We start from the raw sequence: 18,950 nt of genomic DNA, 5'->3' as shown, positions 1-18,950 counted from the left end.
CGAGCCCTCTCTGTGGGATGGAAATCACGAGGCAGTCCTATCTCCTGGGGCTAATGTGAGGATAAACGCTGGCTGCCATGATAGAGAAAGCACTCGGAAAACATCAATCCTCCACCTCACCAGACCTCAAGGCTCAGGTCTAAACATGAGGGTGATGGGCTGGATATTTCCAGGGCTGCTTCTTCTCGAAGGTTCTCTGCCTCTGTGGTCAAAGCTGCTTCGTGTGTTGCCTCTGTGGGTGCCTGCCTACCAGGCCCCAGGGGGTTCCAGCTTTAGGAATGAAAATGCAAGTTCCTGCCCTCCTTCCTTTCCTTTCATCAACACTCCCCCCAACCCCCACTCCATCAGAACGAACTGGGGTCCTATCCAGCAGAAAGATGCTGAATTGGACGTATTGAAGTTCAGCTTTGGCTGAAAAGGGAAGATGCTTTGGATCTCCAGGGACAGAGAAAAGCACCTTAAAATTTGGTGCTCACTGTCACACATGGACTACCTTGTGGTGGGAACTGTGCCAGCGCCCACCCCCCGGAGCTGGCCTATTAAACTGCTCCTGCATTGCAAGGGTTGAGGCGAGCTGTCGCCAGCCAGCCTGGAAAATGGTATTTATAGATCACGGTCCCTCCTACCCCTGGTCCCCAGTCTTTCCCTGAGCACTTGTTGGTGAGCTCCCATTATCTGAGAATGGAGGAGAGGGATGACTGGCAGGTCCAGGGGAAGCAAGGAATGTGCTAATAGGCCCTTCACACGTTCAAAGTTTCAGTATTTTCCCATTATTTCCATTTACATCTCTTCTTATGGCATGCTTCCTTCTTTTGGCCGGCTGTAATTTTATACTGTGGTTCGTCGGAAAGTGCGCCCATGCTGGAGTCAGAGAGCTTGGTCTGGAATGTGGAATAAGTTTGTGATGTCAGACAAGTCCGCCTGCTTCTCAGGGCTTCGCTCTCTGTGCTGCCAATGGTTATCCATGCTGCTCTGGGAGAACTCCAGCAAGGAACCTGGTGTACAGTGAGTGCTTGGTGGTTGAGCTGCTCACTGACTCCCTGGGCTGGCTTTAAGCATGCCTGCCATCCAGCCTGGCAGGATTTCTGAGGATCAGTGACCACTCCCCAGAGCAGTAGCTAGAGGTGGAGAAGGTGCAGAAGATTGCTCTGATGGCAGTGGAGTCATTATGAGAAGCTGCTTGTGCTAAAAGGACAGGGGTGCAAAAAACTGGGATGAGCTTGTTTTTTTCTGGTTTCGCTCATCTCTTCAAAATGAAGGACTAGAATCTAAGGAAAGTTCACTGACATTGGGAATTGGGACTTAACAGTAACATTTCTACCCAGTCTGACCACTCTCTCTGCCTTCCTTCAGAAAAGAATTGTTTGCAAGCAGATGGCCCATCAGGGGTCTACATTCCCTGATTCTGGGAGTTACAGTACTGCAAGGCGTGGCTGAGTTGCTTCATTCGCATTCCACCTACTCTGATTATGGGGCTTCCCTGGTGGCTAAAGAATCTGCCTGCAATGCGGGAGACCCAGGTTCGATCCCTGGGTGGGGAAGATCCCCTGGAGAAGGGAATGGCAACCCACTCCAGTATTCTTGCCTGCAGAATCCCATGGACAGAGGAGCCTGGCGGACTTACAGTCCATGACACGACGGAGCCACTGCCATTTCCACTCTGCCTTCACTCCGTCACTTCTGTCCCCTCTCCCGCCCCTCCTCCTTAACTCTGGGTTGGCCCCTGCTCCCGCACCTCCTCCAGCACCCAGGATTCTCGGGGCCCCACCTCTCTCCTCCCTACTGTCTTCCTCCCGCCGGGTGCTCCCCGCCCCCTCCCGGGCGCCCGCCTCCTTCACGGTCCTCCTCTGGACCCTTAATGCCTTCTTTGATCCGGCCCACAACCTCACGATTATGCAGGTGCCAGGCAGCTCTCGGCTGCGCCTCAGAGGGCCTCTGTCCCCGGTGCCTCCCGCTCGACAGGGCTGGAATCCTAATCGGCCCCTTGCCCCTCCGCCGGTGGCCGCCTCCCCGGGGGCCTCCATCTGCCCCCTCCCTCCCGCCCCCAGGGTGCTGAGAGCCCAGCCACAAGGAGGCATTGATTCAAGGAGAGGGGGGTGGGAGTCCTGACAAAGGGTCCCAATGATGAGACACGAGAAAGGGGGCGCTCTCCGGGCTTATAGAATGCCTTGCAGATGGGAGCAGAGGAGCTCTCAATGGGGTACTGTCCTGTCGCCTGGAGAGGGAGTGACGGGGCTAAGTGTGGGTCCTTTGAAAGGGGTGTTTTGAAATGACGCTCTGGTCAGATAGAACCACGCAATCGGAGACGTGTGGCGGGCCCCTGTGGCTCACAGCACTCTCCGATGACTCAGACCCCATATTCAGTCAATGCTCTGGCTCCGGAGGTGGGAGCCACGCGGCTCATTATCATTCCAGCTCCGTTTCCTGAAGGCTGGGCCCTCTGCTGTTCTCCAGGCTGTAATAGGATTGGTCCACGTGAAGCAGAGACCGCTGAGGCCTGGAGCTGTGTGGGTGGAAGGGATTGAAAACTAATACTGCAGCTTGGGAGACAGAAGCAGAGTTTGTTGTTGTTTAATGAAAAATAAGAAAAAATATTAATTTTGGTCTGTTCATTCATTCAGTGTTCGTCCGCTCATTCATTCAGCAAACATTTCTGGGCTCCATGCTCAGAGAAGGAGGGCTCCCCTCTCTCATGCCTTAGAGCCTGGAGGGGAAACTGACCAAAAAACCAGGGGCTGCAATACAGCGTTCAGAATATCCTGAGGGAGGTTTCATTGCCACAGCCAGGATCATTCCATGGGCTTAGAGGCAGAGCCCTTTCAAGGAGCGCTCTAATTATGCCTCCATTTTCTCTCAGCTGATAAGCTCGGTAGCATTCTGGGAAGCCAAGTTTCAACAGTATCCATTTCCAAACGTCCCAGTAACCAAATGGTTTCCCTCCACCCCAGAGAGATAGGGAAATCCTGAAAGCGTCTCAGTAGCTTCAAAAGAAGAGCTTATTCTCTGGGATAAGAATACTTATTATTACCTTTTTAATCATTGGTCTATGCCTGGCTCTGTGCTAAATGCTTTAAAGACATCATCTCATTCAGTCCTCTCCCTCACCGCCTAAGATAGGCTTTATTATTCTCCTTGCATATGGACACTGCGTCTCAGAGACATGAAGTGACTTGTTCCTTGCAGAGCCTCGAACTAAGTTCGGCCTGGGCCAGTGCACGAGCCGTTCAGGATTAGGCTGCACTGCTTGTCTCCTGGTTCTTGGCTTGGCGATTGTGGCTGGGCAGAGGAAGCGAGAGAACAGGGGCATCACCTCCACGTCCTACCAGAAACGCAGTACAATGCAGAAGGGCTTCTGTCTCCAGTTTTCTAAAATGGGCATCCCTGGCCGTCCAGTGGATAAGACTCCAGGCTCCCAGTGCAAGGGGCATGGGTTCGATCCCTGGTTGGGGAATTAAGATCCCGCGTGCCACACAGCATGGCCTCAAGTAAAATGCAGGATCACGAGCTACTTCTACCACCGTCATCCTCACCACCAACAATACTGCGGCACGCGACAGCCCTGAAAAACGCTTCCTTCACTCTTTGGGAAAAAAAAAAAAAAAAAAAAGCCTTGGCTATGAGCCAGAAGGTTCCTCTACCCACTCGCTGTATTATTTGCCTCCAAGCTTCTCTTGCCATGTCTAGAAAATGGAGCTGAGAGTCCCTTGGCAGGAATAACAAGAGCCTAACTTTTATGGAGCCCCTAATACCTACCGAGTTAGGGGCTAAGACTTCACATAAAAATTCATGCCAGCCTTACCACAGCCCAGCGTGGGAGGAGTGATTAGGGAGGTGAGGGAAACCGCCAGCATTCCCCAGGCTCAGGAGTGGAGGAGCCAGGACTCAAAGCAATCTCAGACTGACCTCAAGTTGCAAGCTATTTTGGGGGTGTTGTTGTGAAGCTCAAGTGAGAAATGGGAGGGTAAAAAGTGCTAGACACATGTAAGGAATTATTCTTACTGTGGAATACGGCCAAGAGGGGACTTGCACACAAATGAGGAAAGATGAGAGGCCGCTAAGCTGACTGTCTTACATCTTTTTTTTTTTTTTTAACTTATTCTTCTGTTGCTTCTTATCTGATTGAGTATCTGTCTTCATTGGAATGTTCTAGAGGCTGGAATCTGGGACAGGCTCAGGTTCGTTTATAAAAGTGTTGAGGGGCTGTGGAGAGGGGGACCTAGACATTCATACTGTGATGGAAATTTCACTGAACTGAAATTTTGGAGAAAAATGGGGAGAATAGCATCTTTCTTATATGTTTTGAAACTGCAATGTTAGGATCACGTGAGATCATCAATATGGAAGCACTGCCGTGAGCTCCAGAGTAATATAAGATAGAATTCGTTTTTTGCTGAAGTTTTTGGATGTTATGGGAGGAATCTTTGAAGAGGGTTGAAACATCAGGTGTAGGTTAAAAGAAATAACCCCTCAATTCATCTTTACTGCTGACTTTCTACAATCTGTTGTCATTCAGCAGGGTTTTTGAGTTTATACACTTTAATTTTCTGAATCAAATGCCTTTGAGATGAATGAATAATAGATTTAGAAAGCTGGGAGGACCTCAAAGAACACTTTTACTCCATCCCTTTCCTTTTTACACATGAGGACACCTAACATTAGAAGGGGAAGTACAAGGTCATATAGCTGGTCTGCAACATTACCCAGAGCTACACTGTCACTCCCAGCAATGACATTCAGTGCCCTTCCTGTGAGAACTGCCCTACCCTGTCCTTTCATTCTCTGGGCAGCCCCAGTTTGCATGAGCAGCTGGAGAACCACAAGCCCACCCATGATGGCTAACATTCTCCATCTCCCCTCTGTCCCCCAGGACAATTCAGCAGTGGCTTGCAAGGGTCCAGTCACTTCTCTACTGCAATGAGAACGGGTTCTGGGGCACCTTCCTGGAGAGCCAGAGGAGCTGCGTGTGCCACGGCAGCACCACGCTGTGCCAGCGCCCCATCCCCTGCATCATCGGCGGGAACAACAGCTGCGCCATGTGCAGCCTGGCCAACATCTCTCTCTGCGGCTCCTGCAACAAGGGCTACAAGCTGTACCGAGGCCGCTGCGAACCGCAGAACGTGGACTCGGAGCGCAGCGAGCAGTTCATCAGCTTCGAGACCGACCTGGACTTCCAGGACCTAGAGCTCAAGTACCTGCTGCAGAAGATGGACTCGCGCCTCTACGTCCACACCACCTTCATCAGCAACGAGATCCGCCTCGACACCTTCTTTGACCCCCGGTGGCGCAAGCGCCTGTCCCTCACTCTCAAGAGCAACAAGAACCGCATGGACTTTATCCACATGGTGATCGGCATGTCCATGCGCATCTGCCAGATGCGCAACAGCAGCCTGGACCCCATGTTCTTCGTCTACGTCAACCCCTTCAGCGGGAGCCACTCTGAGGGCTGGAACATGCCCTTCGGCGAGTTCGGCTACCCGCGCTGGGAGAAGATCCGCCTCCAGAACAGCCAGTGCTACAACTGGACTCTGCTGCTGGGCAACCGGTGGAAAACGTTTTTCGAGACGGTCCATATCTACCTACGCAGTCGGACTCGCCTCCCTACCCTCCTGCGCAATGAGACTGGCCAGGGCCCCGTGGACCTGTCCGACCCCTCCAAGAGGCAGTTCTACATCAAGATCTCGGATGTGCAGGTGTTCGGGTACAGCCTGAGGTTCAACGCCGACCTCCTGCGCAGCGCAGTGCAGCAGGTCAACCAGTCTTACACGCAGGGCGGCCAGTTCTACTCCTCTTCGTCTGTCATGCTCCTCCTGTTGGATATTCGGGACCGAATCAATCGCCTGGCCCCCCCTGTGGCCCCGGGGAAACCCCAGCTGGACTTGTTCTCCTGTATGCTGAAACACCGCCTGAAACTGACCAACAGCGAGATCATCAGGGTGAACCACGCCCTGGATCTCTACAACACCGAGATTCTCAAACAGTCGGATCAGATGACAGCCAAGCTCTGTTAACCCGGGCTCCTGGCCGCGGGCGTTCCCTTTTGTTGTACAAACAGAACAGAACCAAGCAAAGCAAAACAAACACACATTTGTAAAGTGTAATTACTATTCAAAAGAAAGGAGGAAAAGTCTTCATTTGTTGGAAATGAAAAAACGTTCTAGCAACTGTATAAAACCGTGGGGGCATGTTTGTTATTTCTATACTCTGTCGTGAAGAAGGGTCTCAGTCTTGGGAGGAGCTCGGAGGGAGGTGCTGCTCAGGCCTCAGGTGCTGTATTGAGTTGGGGGGGGATGGGAGAGAGCATATGCAACGAATTGTAAAGATCTCTGCTGTGCAGGTGCTACGATTAAACACGAAAGAGAAAGCTATCTGTAATGTACAACCGACACTGCCATTTTTCCTTGTGGGAGGAAATGGACATAGATAAAGAAGATATTTCTTCGGTTCTGATTTCTTCCCTCTTTATGCCTAATTCCTTGTGGTTCTTTTGACTCGTCTGCACATGAGGGTGGAGATATAGTACCAGCACTGACTCACCCAGATAGCTCCTCTCACACTAAGTAAACCGAAACTCACTGAAGCTGAGCAACAGGGGACCCCGGGACACTGGGGGAGAGGCATTCACATAATCACAGCGTGGTAAAGCCATCAGGAAACCTTTGAGATCAGCCTGTTGATCTCCTGGATTGCGTTTGGGAACTAGCCTCAGAGAGGAATGGCGAGCCCATGGCTACATGTGGTTACTGGCCAAACATCGAGGTGAACCTGCCTCCTGACCCCGTTGGCCGTGCTCCTTCTAACATCTCACTGGCCGCGGTGGTGGCTACTCGTCCAGCTGAGCTGCCAAGGGATGGAGTAGCTTTCAGTCTCAGGTTGTTTTGCTAGCCCTTTTTTTCTTTTAACGAAGAAACCCATTTCAACTACTGTCTCCAAAAAAAAAAAATGATGTCAGATACCCTGGAAGCACTCTGCATATTTTACTTTGATTTAAAGTCAACACCCAACATAAAATAGGGTGGGTTTTAAAATTGCATTGGTCTGCCAGGCCGACTTCCCCAAGTAGGTATCTAAAACATGATCCTTTAACTCAGAACACACACACACACACACACACACACACACAATGCACTAACACTGCCACTTCTTGGGCATCTCTGAAAACTGAGAAGCCTTGTCTGGGACTTGGGGTTTAAATTGAAAGGAGCGCTGTTAGGAAGAGAACTCATTTCAAAGCATATCTGTAGAGGATTGGGGCAGAAAGCATGCCTTAGCCTTCAGGAACTCTGCATTTATCTTCTTGCTACGGTAGTACTTGCTAGAGATGCTTCGAGCACCTGAGTCTTCATTTCCAAATTGGCAGAGAAATAGGATCACACACGTCAGGGTTGGGAGAGAAAATAGGACTCCTCTGGTCTCGGTGTCTGCCCAGTGCCAATCTTGTCTTTGGGACATCACCCCTGTTTGCTGACCGGCCCATTCCTGGGACAGGAAACCCATGTAGTTCTGTCTTCCACATTCCTTGGAGTCCTGTTTTACTGAAGGGGATCAGTAGTGCTCATGCCAGCTTATTTTATTAAACAGATCTAATTATTAGATGGTTCTTCTACACCTTCACCAGCATCTGTGTACCTTCCACTCACTGGTTCCAGTTCTAGAATGTACATTTCTCATGTCAGTGCTTTCGTAGATAAAATACAGAAACTATCTCAGGGCTCACCAGAGTCTGTAACACTTTGACTCAAAGAAAACACTTACCCCACCCCCGCCTGTATAGTTTAAGATGAAAGGAGGAGGCTTCAGTGCATACAACACATAAGACCTATCTAGTTTAAGTATGTGTGTGGAGGGGGGAAGTTATATCCTTTTTTTTTCCCATAGTGAAATTCCAAATTTAATGTTCCAGTTTTTAGTATGAATTAGCATGTATTCTGATACCAATTTAACAATTTGTGCTTCACACCATCATAGTTGTTTGGCCCTCAGATTTTGAGCAGATTCGGTATTCATTTAGGTTGGAAATCATTCATGCAAAAGTCACATAGCAGCTATTCATCAAGCAAAAGATTTTATAGCAGTTCAGTAAACCATCAAACATCTCAACAGCCCACACCCTCTACACATGGAGCCATGACCACTGGGCCACAGGGAAGTCCCTCTTCAACACTTGGGAGATGAATGGGGCATGCCAGAAAAATATCTGTAAGGAAATGGGTTATGCTTTTTGTGCCCCTCATACATTAATGAGAAAGACATATGAACCAATAAAAAATAAATAATTACAGTACACCATGATGAGTGCTGTTGTGGGGTCAGACATGCAGAGAACAGCCCGGAAGAAGTTATGAACTCAGTTCATGCAGTTGGTACAGCCTTTAGATGGACATGCTCATCCTGAGTGTTGAAAATGAAAAGGACTTGGGCAAATAACAAGAAGGCTCTTCCCCAGACTTCACCACCCATGTGTGTGTGTGTGTATGTGTGTGTAGGAAAGTTTTCTTCTCTTTACCTTGACAGTATTAGTGAATAATTACATCATATCATATTACAAAGAGAATAAACAATGTCTAATGATTGGAAAGGACAGGGAAATCAGATAAATTTTCAAGGACAGAGAGATTCAGACATCAAAATATTTGTTCAAAGGTGAAAGGAAAATACTTTTATAAAAGAATACAAAGTTCTGGGGATTTTCAGGTACCTTCTGCTTGGGTCCAACTCTTTGAGCTAACAAGGTCCCTCCAGCTATTGGGGAAGAGAAGCCTGAAGCCTTCAAGTGAGATTTTAATTCAATTAGCATCTTACCAGTTTGATGCAACAACCAAGGACCTATGGTGTCTGATTAATATGCTGATGCTAAGGCAAAAGAGTGAACAAAATGCCCCGTTGGATAAGCCTGACAGCAAAGCGTGGCATTGCCATGGAAACCACAGAAGGCCATTAATTAGCTATCAGATAAAATCATTGGAAAATTCTGGACCCTGGCATATCTGCCCCCTTCAAAGAGGAGGGCAATAAGAGGTCACACTAACAGCAAGGCTCCCTTCATTGATTGAAATCATAATTGCACAGAGACTACATGTCATAAGTGGAAGAAAGATTAGGAAGTAGAACAAGTTGACACAATAGAAGGAAAGAGGCTTGGGGATTATCCATCACCACAAATATATTTTTAAATGTAGCATAACTTGTTGGGTTGTCTATGTTGATAAAATCATCTCAATGACAAACACTTTCTCCTATTCTCCATTCTTTTTGGAAAGAAAGTGAAAAGAATAATATGGATCCACTAGATGGTGATAAATGATTGAGGGAAGCTGTCATAGAGCCAAAGCGTGAGAAATGATGAACCCCTAAAATAATAGATGAAGATTGTAGAACTTTCAAGTTAATAGGGAGACATTTTTTTTTAATTAAAAATAAGGCAGACAGGAGAAATAAAAGATTCATTAAAATATCAATAGCTAGATACATAAACATAATAACCAAACATACTACACAAATAACCACAATAAATGTACTTGGACAAAACTGATCAGTAAAAAGAGGTGGTCAGACTACAAGTTACAAATGTAAAAGTAACGGTAGAAAAGTTTGAAAGAAAAAGATGCATAAAGGTATCCGAGACAGGTATTAACTAAAAGGAAGCTGACTTAGTACCATTAATAGCGTTCAAAATAGACTTCAAGGCAAATCCAATAGGATTAAAGATGGTCACCACAGCAGGGAAAGTGGAGAGAAGTGCGGACACATGGAGCTATGGGCGCTTTGGGCTAAAGAGGTCGTTAAAGGTGTGCAAAATTTCAACCTTCAGAGATGAAGTTATACTCAAAGTTATTCGGCAAAATTTGCACACTGATCATGATCATAGTTCCGTTTTCACTATCTCAGGGTAAAAGATTATCCAGTCCAACCTCCTAGCCAAGACAGAAGCAACCCCATGATACTGAAAAGAATCAACCGTAATAAGAGGGAACTGAACTTCATATGCAAATAGTCTCTCTCTTCTATGTCACCAAAATTGTCTCTAATGGGCATTTTTCCAGTTGAAGATCAATGCAAATCTTTGGTTGGTTATAATGAGTTCAGACTGAGCAGAGCGCCCTCTCTGCCTGAGAACAGGGTAATACCAGTGGGTCTAGCTGCACCAAGCCAAGAACCTAGACGGAAGATGTTGCCTGAATGAACTCTCCTTTCTCAATATCCCTGTCTCTTTAAATCATGATCAGAGCCTGAAATGACAAGTGTAAGGTCATTCCTCACTTCAGTGTTGCATCTATTGGTACGCATTCTGCACGAGGCAGGCAGCATATTCTCTGACTACTTGGGTCTGGAACCCTCTTTCCTCTCAACAACACACAGATCAAGAGGCATTCGGGGAATGGAAGGGGACCGTTTTGATCCCATGGGGAGAAAATCACCTCTGAGGGGAATTACAGATCTTTTTGAGAAATGCGAAAACTCTGGATTCTTTCCAAATAAAAAAGTACCTTCACATACACTTTTGAATATTTCACAGATCACTTAATAATCTTTCTTGAACATTCTGAAATACTACAAACCTTCAGTAAGTGCCTCTAATCTAGTCTAAACCCTGTATTTTATGAAGTTTAAAACTGCACCTTTCAGCGATGAGGAGTTGTACTCAAAGTCATCCTGAAAGCCTTGAACACTGGGCACGCATCTAGCTCCCTTTTCCGTCTCAAGCGTAGTTTGGCCTAGGACCCCATGTCAAGCCAGTGTGGCGCGTACAGCTGAATCCTGTCCCCAGCCAAGGAAGTTTCTAACATACAGGTAGACACCTTAATGGAAATGACAGTTTCGGTCACGTTAATAAAACCCAACATACATACTGTGGGCTATATAGACCATGGAATTCCCCAGGCCAGAATACTGGAAGGGGTAGCCTTTCCCTTCTCCAGAGGATCTTCCCAATCCAGGGATCAAACCCAGGTCTCCGGCATTGCAGGCGGATTCTTCACCAGTGAAGCCACCAGGGAAGCCCATACTAAACACTAAATGTATTAAATAGATACACTGTGTGTAAGCACTAAAGAAAGAGGTCTCTAAACCAGAAAGTCATGAGCTTGGCGAGAGGTGAGCAGGCATGCACTGGTGAGTAGTACATCATCAGTGGAGAAAGAGTCCGGTTCCCTGAACCTGGTACAATTGCACATGAAATTGAAAGGAAACTGTCCTCCTCGATTCAGTCTGTTCCAGCGATACCACAGATGGGGTGGCTCAGACAACAAACATTTATTTCTTACATTTCTGGAGGCTGGGGTTTCCAAGCTCAATGCCCCTGCAGATTCAAGTGTCTGGTGAGGATCTGTTTCCTGGTTCATAAAGCACTGGCTCCCCTCTTGTCTTCACAAGGCAGTAAAGGCAAGAGAGCTGTCTGGGTCTCCTGAAGGGAAGGGAAGTGAAGTGAAGTTGCTCAGTCGTGTCCGACTCTTTGCAACCCCATGGACTGCAGCCCACCAGGCTCCTCCGTCCATGGGATTCTCCAGGCAAGAATACTGGAGTGGGTTGCTATTTCCTCTTATGAGGGGACAAATCCCAATAATGAGGGTTCCACCCTCATCACCTAACCCCGCCCCACCGTCCCACCTCCTAATACCATCACCCTGGGGGTTAGGATTTCAACATGTTAATTTCAAAAGAACACAAACATTTTAAAGTATTAAATCAGTTACCAAAAACAAAAAAAATCTTCTCCATCAAATAGCTTGGAATAGACACATGAGCTTCACAAGTCACAAATTTACTTTCTCTCATTTGAGTATCTGACCTCTGCTCCCAAACTTGTTTGGTAGGTGTTCACCAAAACCGCACTGGCTGAACCCCAGGAATGAAGAAGGAGCCTGTCCTCATTCAAGATGTCATAGTCGCAATGAAATTTCAACATGGAGCCCCTTGTGCCGGGAAGAAAATGGCTTTGATACAATTTTTAAATAAAAGCTGCAGAGCTGCTTGATAAGGGCAAGCAGGGCTCCAGAAGCTGCAGGTCCACATTTTCCTACTCATGTCACCATGGATGGCGAATGATCCGTGTCAGCCTTAACCGGGCATGGAAGATTGGTCTGATTCTGCCACAGGCTTGCACCAGTGAGGAAATTGTCATGTTCTTACAAATTAGAGGGTGATTATAAACCCTGCCAAGGGATCAATAATTATATGGTATTAATTGCAGGATATGTAATTATAAATTAATAATAACATCACGTAGCATTTTGTTGGTGTGCAAAAGGATGCCGTGCTTAAAACCTAGACCCAGGAGCTGGGTTTTCCTGAATTATTAGACACCTCGGATTAGAGCTCGGATCCCCCAATTTCCAGGTGAGTGGTTTAACTGTTACAGTCAACATTATTCCTGACATGAGAAAATCACTGGCAACATAGGCTGTAGCTAAGAGTACAGCCTGGAGACAGGAGAAGATAATTAGAGCTCATCCACTTAACTACCTACGCTGCTTCACTGAGATATTTAACCTCTGTGTGCTTCAGTTTCTTCCTCTGTAAAAATGCAGTTCTCAATAGGTTCTCTCTAACTTCATGATTGTCATAAGAATTATGTATGTTTAAGGGCCTAGAACAGTGACTGGCATATAGGAAGCCTATAAGTTCGTTAAATAAGTGACATATATAAAAATATACTTTAGATAGATAGATATGTATGCAAAGTAATATTCTTAATAATAGTAGCTAATATCAATGGGGCTCATTTTACAGGTCAAACACTACAGTAAGAACTTGATGCAGGTTACTCATTTAACTTCACTGCAACCCGTTGAGGTGGGTCTAATTATCACTTCAGGTTACACATGATGAAATGGAGTCTTAGAAAGATGAAAAAACTTGCCTATGGCAAGCTAGGGTTGGAATGATGATGTGTCAGTCTCGAAAAAACAGGTCTCTTAACTATGCTACAGTTTCCCCCAAGAAGTGAAAGTAAATGGCTTTGCAAAGTTATTTGTAAGAATAATCCAGACCTTAAAAGGCATCTGACAGCACTATTTGATTACAGAACCATTCAATCCCTCCGTGAGCCAGAGTCAAGGGCACCCAGATAGCTTTAAATGTACTGACTCCTGGAATCATAGAGCCTCAGCAGGGACCCAGGAGAAATGTGTGTCTGGGGCGGATTTTCCATCCCAAAGAGCAGGATCTGTCACACAGTCCAGATGCATCTCATCCTCCTGCACAAACTCCTCAGGGAAGCCTTTTGGCTCTAGGTAGGCCCACCACCTTTCTGGGCAAAGTGCTATGGATTTATGCATTGCTTTTCTCTGGGAAAGAGCAGGGCTGAGGGAGTGAAATATGCAGGCGGGGGAGCAGGAGACGAAAACCATAGTCCAAACCTAGGATACAAAGAGGAGGCCTTTGATCTCCAGCTGGGTCAGTTCCTACATTTCAACATGGTCTGAATCAGTCTGACCCAAGACCCCTGAAATCAACCCATGGCCCATCCCCCCAAGGGGCTGGAAGGGATCTTTTGGATTTTTGGGGAGAATGGAGAATGACTTCTATAGATGGTGCGATTCTGTAAAGACATCTTCCTTATTCCTCGTTCAGCTTCCTGTGTCACTCCACTTTCTCAAACTATTTGTACCCCTCCATCCTAGAAGTCCCAGAATTGTCATTCTTGGCCATAACATGCAAACCAATTTTCTGTCTCTTACAGTGATCCAAAGACAGAAGAACAGAATAAATAAACTATGTTGTGATTTAAGAATTTTAAATGTTTACCCCAAAGTCACATCTGCACGTGATTTTTCAAGCAATGTGTATGGAAAGGGGAACATAAATAAATGCCTTTTTCACCTTCTAACCTTGTAAAGTCAATCTTGTAAGGTCTTAGGAAATGCAATTCAGCACACATTTACAGGACAGGAAAGAAGGCATGGTATTTACTGCTCCTCTGTGATATCCTAGTACTTCACACGTATCTAATTCAAGCCTCATGAATCCCTAAGGGAGAGCTGTTTTTATTTGCATTATATAGGTGAGGAAATCAGGGCACCAAAAAGTAAGTAACTAAAGTTTAGATTCATAATTTACTTTCTTAGCACAAAATTTGAGGGGGAAATGGCAACCGATTCCAGTATTCTTGCCTAGAGAATCCTGTGGACAGAGGAGCCTGGGGGGCTGCTGTCCATGGGGTCGCACAGAGTCAGACACGACTGAAGCGACTTAGCATGCATGCATGTGTTGGAGAAGGAAATGGAAACCCACTCCAGTGTTCTTGCCTGGAGAATCCCAGGAATGGGGCTGCTGTCTATGGGGTCGGGCAGAGTCAGACATGACTGAAGCGACTTAGCAGCAACAGCACAAAATTAAGCAGTAAGATGGAACAGTTACAGCGTGGCATCTGGGGACTAAAGAGGCTCAGTTCTTGGTTCCTTCTACAAACTCTGGGACCTCGAAGAGTTACTCAGCCTCTCTGGTGTTTCTTCATCTGTCCCTTGGGGAGAATAATAACTCTTCCAGTTGCCATGAGGACGTTTCCTTTGCCAGATTTCCACCCTTTCTGTGAATTAGTGCAGGTAAGGGCCTGTCTAGAACTCTCTGGGTACATGCTAAGCACTCAGTAAAAGCTGGCTCTCGTGATTCCCTTGGGTATGGCGAGGCTCAAGACTGCAGCTTGGAATCATGGCCCCAGTAGGCCCCTTGGCTTCCCCATGTTAAGTATGGTGCTCCTCAGCTGTCACCTTTAGCATAGGAGCTTGGTGGAAGAGTTAGACAAATCTCTAGCTTCCAAAAGTTCACAGGCAAAACACAGAGGGGGAGGGTAGAATTGAAGAAGACACCATTTTTCAATGGCAGAAATGGAATCAAGGAAAAAGACAATGAAAGACTGAGTTTGTAAGAGAAGTAATGAAGAGAAGTGGTGGCTGTTCCCAGCATCCTCTCTGACAAAGCCTGGTCCAACCTCACCCCATTTCCAGGCAAGCAGGAATGTTGCTTAGCAACCCAGCCAGGAACAGCAGAGTGAGCTCCGTGCTGGTACCTTAAGGGCTGCTACTGCCTCCTGAAAAGGACCAAACTTTTTCTTAAAATCCCACCCACAGCACAAGGGACACCTGCAAATTGGAAGCACCTGGGAAGGGAGTTTTCTGCTAGGTTCAGTTGAACAGAAGGCTGGCAGAGGAGGAAATAGTCTAAATTTAGTGGAAAAGTTCAGGGCAGATTTTTTTTTTTTAATTTCTTTCAAATGTTGTAGAGATGAGGTGCTAAGAAAGATTTGCCAAGCCACGGACTCGGTGAGTCTGTTCCATTGAATGTGGATATGGCAACTGAGGCCAGCAGGACCTGTCTGGTTCCCAGCTCACATGGGCTGCCTCTCCCTACAGCTGCAGCCGCTTGACAATCCCTTACAAGTTCAATCTCAAAGTCAGAATATTGTTCTTAGTAGAGATGGAGAGTGTCAGAGTTCAACTCTCACACTCAGTCAATGGATAAATCTCAAAGTTTGGGTCTATACTTTAGAGAGAAAGATAGGTATTAATTGTGAAGTGCGATACATGTTAAGGAGTGGGAAGTATAAGATGCAATGGCAATAAACAGCAAAAACCCCTAAACCTAGATTGGACAGAGAAAGGAGAAAGTCATGGAAAGTACTGGAAGATCTGATGTTGAATGGGAGCCTAGAATGATAAGTAAGAGTTGAACAACGAGGAAGGGAAATGTGTTCCACAAGGCGTAACAGTTCATGCAGATAGTTCAGGTCAGCTGCAGATGAGTGAGAGAAAAGAGGAGAGGGCGAGAGAGAGAAAGAGGAATGAACTGGGGATGGGGAGGAGGAGTGGCAGAAGGTAAGAGTATGTGTAGTCATGGGCCCTGTGACTCACAAGAGGATTCTGGACTTTATCCTAAGAGCAAGTGGCGGCCGCTGCAGGATTTCAAGTATGACAACATGGGATCAAATGAACTGGATCCGGTCAGCCCTTCTGCTATCCCATTTTATGCTTGGAACCCAGTACATGGGCTCCTGGTCTAGTGTTTTGAGCTCCTGTCTCTTTCTTCTGCCTCGTTTCCCCTGTCCCTGAAGAAAGGAGAGCCTACATTCTTCGAGAGTGCTGGAGAGGCAGGGGGACACATCACCACCCCTTCCCTAAATGCATGGAGTCTTGCTCTTGTACCTGAATTCATGTATCATCTGTTTCCCAGCCTCCCCTTCTAACTTTGTCTGTTCTAAGACTCTCAGCCACGGGGCCTGCACTCCTCATCTGTCATCACGGCTGACCTGATGCTGTTTGACTGGACTCTCTCTCTCTCATTCACTTTTGCTTTCTTCATCCTACCAATACCAGGTGAAGTTCAACTAAATGGCCATCACCCCACAGCCTACAGCAGATATGTCTGAATCAAGTGCTTGCCCAGGAACTGACCCACTTCAAAGAACTTGTCTCATAACAAGTTCTGGTCAGCCTAGTGATGATGAAAGAAATCCCTCTGACCTGCCTGCCTCTTCATAATAGCGAGTAAGGGCCCAAACTCTGGAGTCACCTTCCTTTGAGGGTGAACCCTGGCCCACACCAAGCCTTAGCTATGGGGAAAGTTAGTTCATCACTCTGAGGCTGGTTTCATCATCCTTACAGGAAGGTATCAACACTCACCAATAGGGCTGTTAGGAGGATTTAAAAAGACTATGGAGATAAAATGGACTTCTCAGATGGCACTACTGGTAAAGAACCCACCTGCCAATGCAGGAGATGTAAAACATGCAGGTTTGATCCTAGGGTCGGGAAGATTCACTGGAGTAGGAAATGGCAACCCACTCCAGTATTCTTGCCTGGAGAATCCCACAGACAGAGGAGCCTGGCAGGCTACAGTCCATAGGATCACAAAGAGTTGGGCATGACTTAAGTGACTTAGCGCACATACACATAGAGATAAAATACCCAGAATCAGTTCAGTTCAGTTGCTCAGTTGTTTCCGACTCTGCGACCCCATGGACTGCAGCATGCCAGGCCTCCGTTCATCACCAACTAATTTCCTTTGAGTCTGTGATGCCATCCAATTATCTCATCCTCTGTTGTCCCCTTCTCCTCCTGCCTTCAATCTTTCCTAGCATCAGGGTATTTTCAAATGAGAGCTCTTCACATCAGGTGGCCAAAGTATTGGAGTTTCAGCTTCAATATCAGTCCTTCCAATGAACACTCAGGACTGATCTCCTTTAGGATGGGCTGGTTGGATCTCCTTGCAGTCCAAGGGACTCCAAAGAGTCTCCAATACCAGAGTTCAAAAGCATCAATTCTTCAGCACTTAGCTTTCTTTATAGTCTAACTCTGACATCCATATGACTAATGGGAAAACCATAGCCTTGACTAGAAGGACCTTTGCTGGCAATGTCTCTGCTTTTCAATATGCTGTTTAGGTTGGTCATAACTTTCCTTCCAAGGAGTAAGCATCTTTTAATTTCATGGCTGCAGTCACCATCTGCAGTGATTTTGGAGCCCCCCAAAATAAAGTCAGACACTGTTTCCACTCTTTCCCCATCTATTTGCCATGAAGTGATGGGGCCAGATGCCATGATCTTAGTTTTCTGAATGTTGAGCTTTAAGCCAACTTTTTCACTCTCCTCTTTCACTTTCATCAAGAGGCTCTTTAGTTCTTCACTTTCTGCCATAAGGGTGGTGTTGTCTGCATATCTGAGGTTATTGATATTTCTCCTGGCAATCTTGATTCCAGCTTGTGCTTCCTCTAGCCCAGCGTTTCTCATGATGTACTCTGCATAGAAGTTAAATAAGCAGGGTGACAATATACAGCCTTGATGTACTCCTTTTCCTATTTGGAACCAGTCTGTTGTTCCATGTCCGGTACTAACTGTTGCTTCCTGACCTGCATATAGGTTTCTCAAGAGGCAGGTCAGGTGGTCTGGGATTCCCATCTCTTTCAGAATTTTCCACAGTTTATTGCGATCCACACAGTCAAAGGTTGTGGCATAGTCAATAAAGCAGAAATAGATGTTTTTCTGGAACTCTTTTGCTTTTTTGATGATCCAGCGGATGTTGGCAATTTGATCTCTGCGTCCTCTGCCTTTTCTAAAACCAGCTTGAACATCTGGAAGTTCATAGTTCACGTATTGCTGAAGCCTGGCTTGGAGAATTTTGAGCATTACTTTACTAGCTTGTGAGATGAGTGCAATTGTGTGGTAGTCTGAGCATTTTTTAGCATTGCCTTTCTTTGGGATTGGAATGAAAACTGACATTTTCCAGTCCTGTGGCCACTGATGAGTTTTCCAAATTTCCTGGCATATAGAATGCAGCACTTTCACAGCATTATCTTTTAGGATTTGAAATAGCTCAACTGGAATTCCATCACCTCCATTAGCTTTGATCATAGTGATGCTTCCTAAGGTCCACCTGACTTCACATTCCCGGATGTCTGGTTCTAAGTAAGTGATCACACCATCGTGATTATCTGGGTCATGAAGATCTTTTTTGTACAGTTCTTCTGTGTATTCTTGCCACCTCTTCTTTATATCTTCTGCTTCTGTTAGGTCCATACCATTTCTGTCATTTGTCGAGCCCATCTTTGCATGAAATGTTCCCTTGGTATCTCTAATTTTCTTGAAGAGATCTGTAGTCTTTCACATTCTATTGTTTCCTCTATTTCTTTGCACTGATCACTGAGGAAGGCTTTCTTATCTCTCCTTGCTATTCTTTGGAATTCTGCATTCAAATGGGTATATCTTTCCTTTTCTCCTTTGCTTTTGGCTTCTCTTCTTTTCACAGCTATTTGTAAGGCCTCCTCAGACAGCCATTTGCTTTTTTGCATTTCTTTTTCTTAGGAATGGTCTTGATCCCTGTCTCATGTACAGTGTCATGAATCTCCATCCATAGTTCATTAGGTACTCTGTCTATCAGATCTAGTCCCTTAAATCTATTTGTTACTGCCACTGTATAATCATAAGGGATTTGATTTAAGTCATACCTGAGTGGTCTAGTGTT

The 18,950-nt window shown here is 46.2% G+C and overlaps 1 protein-coding gene across 1 annotated transcript in view; it reads left to right on the top strand.

Annotated features, from left to right (window-relative positions):
- The window catches only part of BRINP1 (BMP/retinoic acid inducible neural specific 1), a 200,040-nt gene extending 193,593 nt beyond the window's left edge, over positions 1-6,447 (top strand). Inside the window, exon 8 of the mRNA XM_006061423.4 lies at positions 4,868-6,447. Coding sequence (XP_006061485.1) covers positions 4,868-6,008 — 1,141 coding nt within the window. The 3' untranslated portion in view covers positions 6,009-6,447. The remainder of the gene's footprint in view (positions 1-4,867) is intronic.
- The last annotated feature ends 12,503 nt before the right edge of the window (positions 6,448-18,950 follow it).

Source organism: Bubalus bubalis, chromosome 3 (assembly GCF_019923935.1).
Source record: "Bubalus bubalis isolate 160015118507 breed Murrah chromosome 3, NDDB_SH_1, whole genome shotgun sequence".
Taxonomy (NCBI): Eukaryota; Metazoa; Chordata; class Mammalia; order Artiodactyla; family Bovidae; genus Bubalus; species Bubalus bubalis.
The sequence above is the reverse complement of the archived record's forward strand: the minus strand, read 5'-3'. Positions and strand labels throughout refer to the sequence as shown.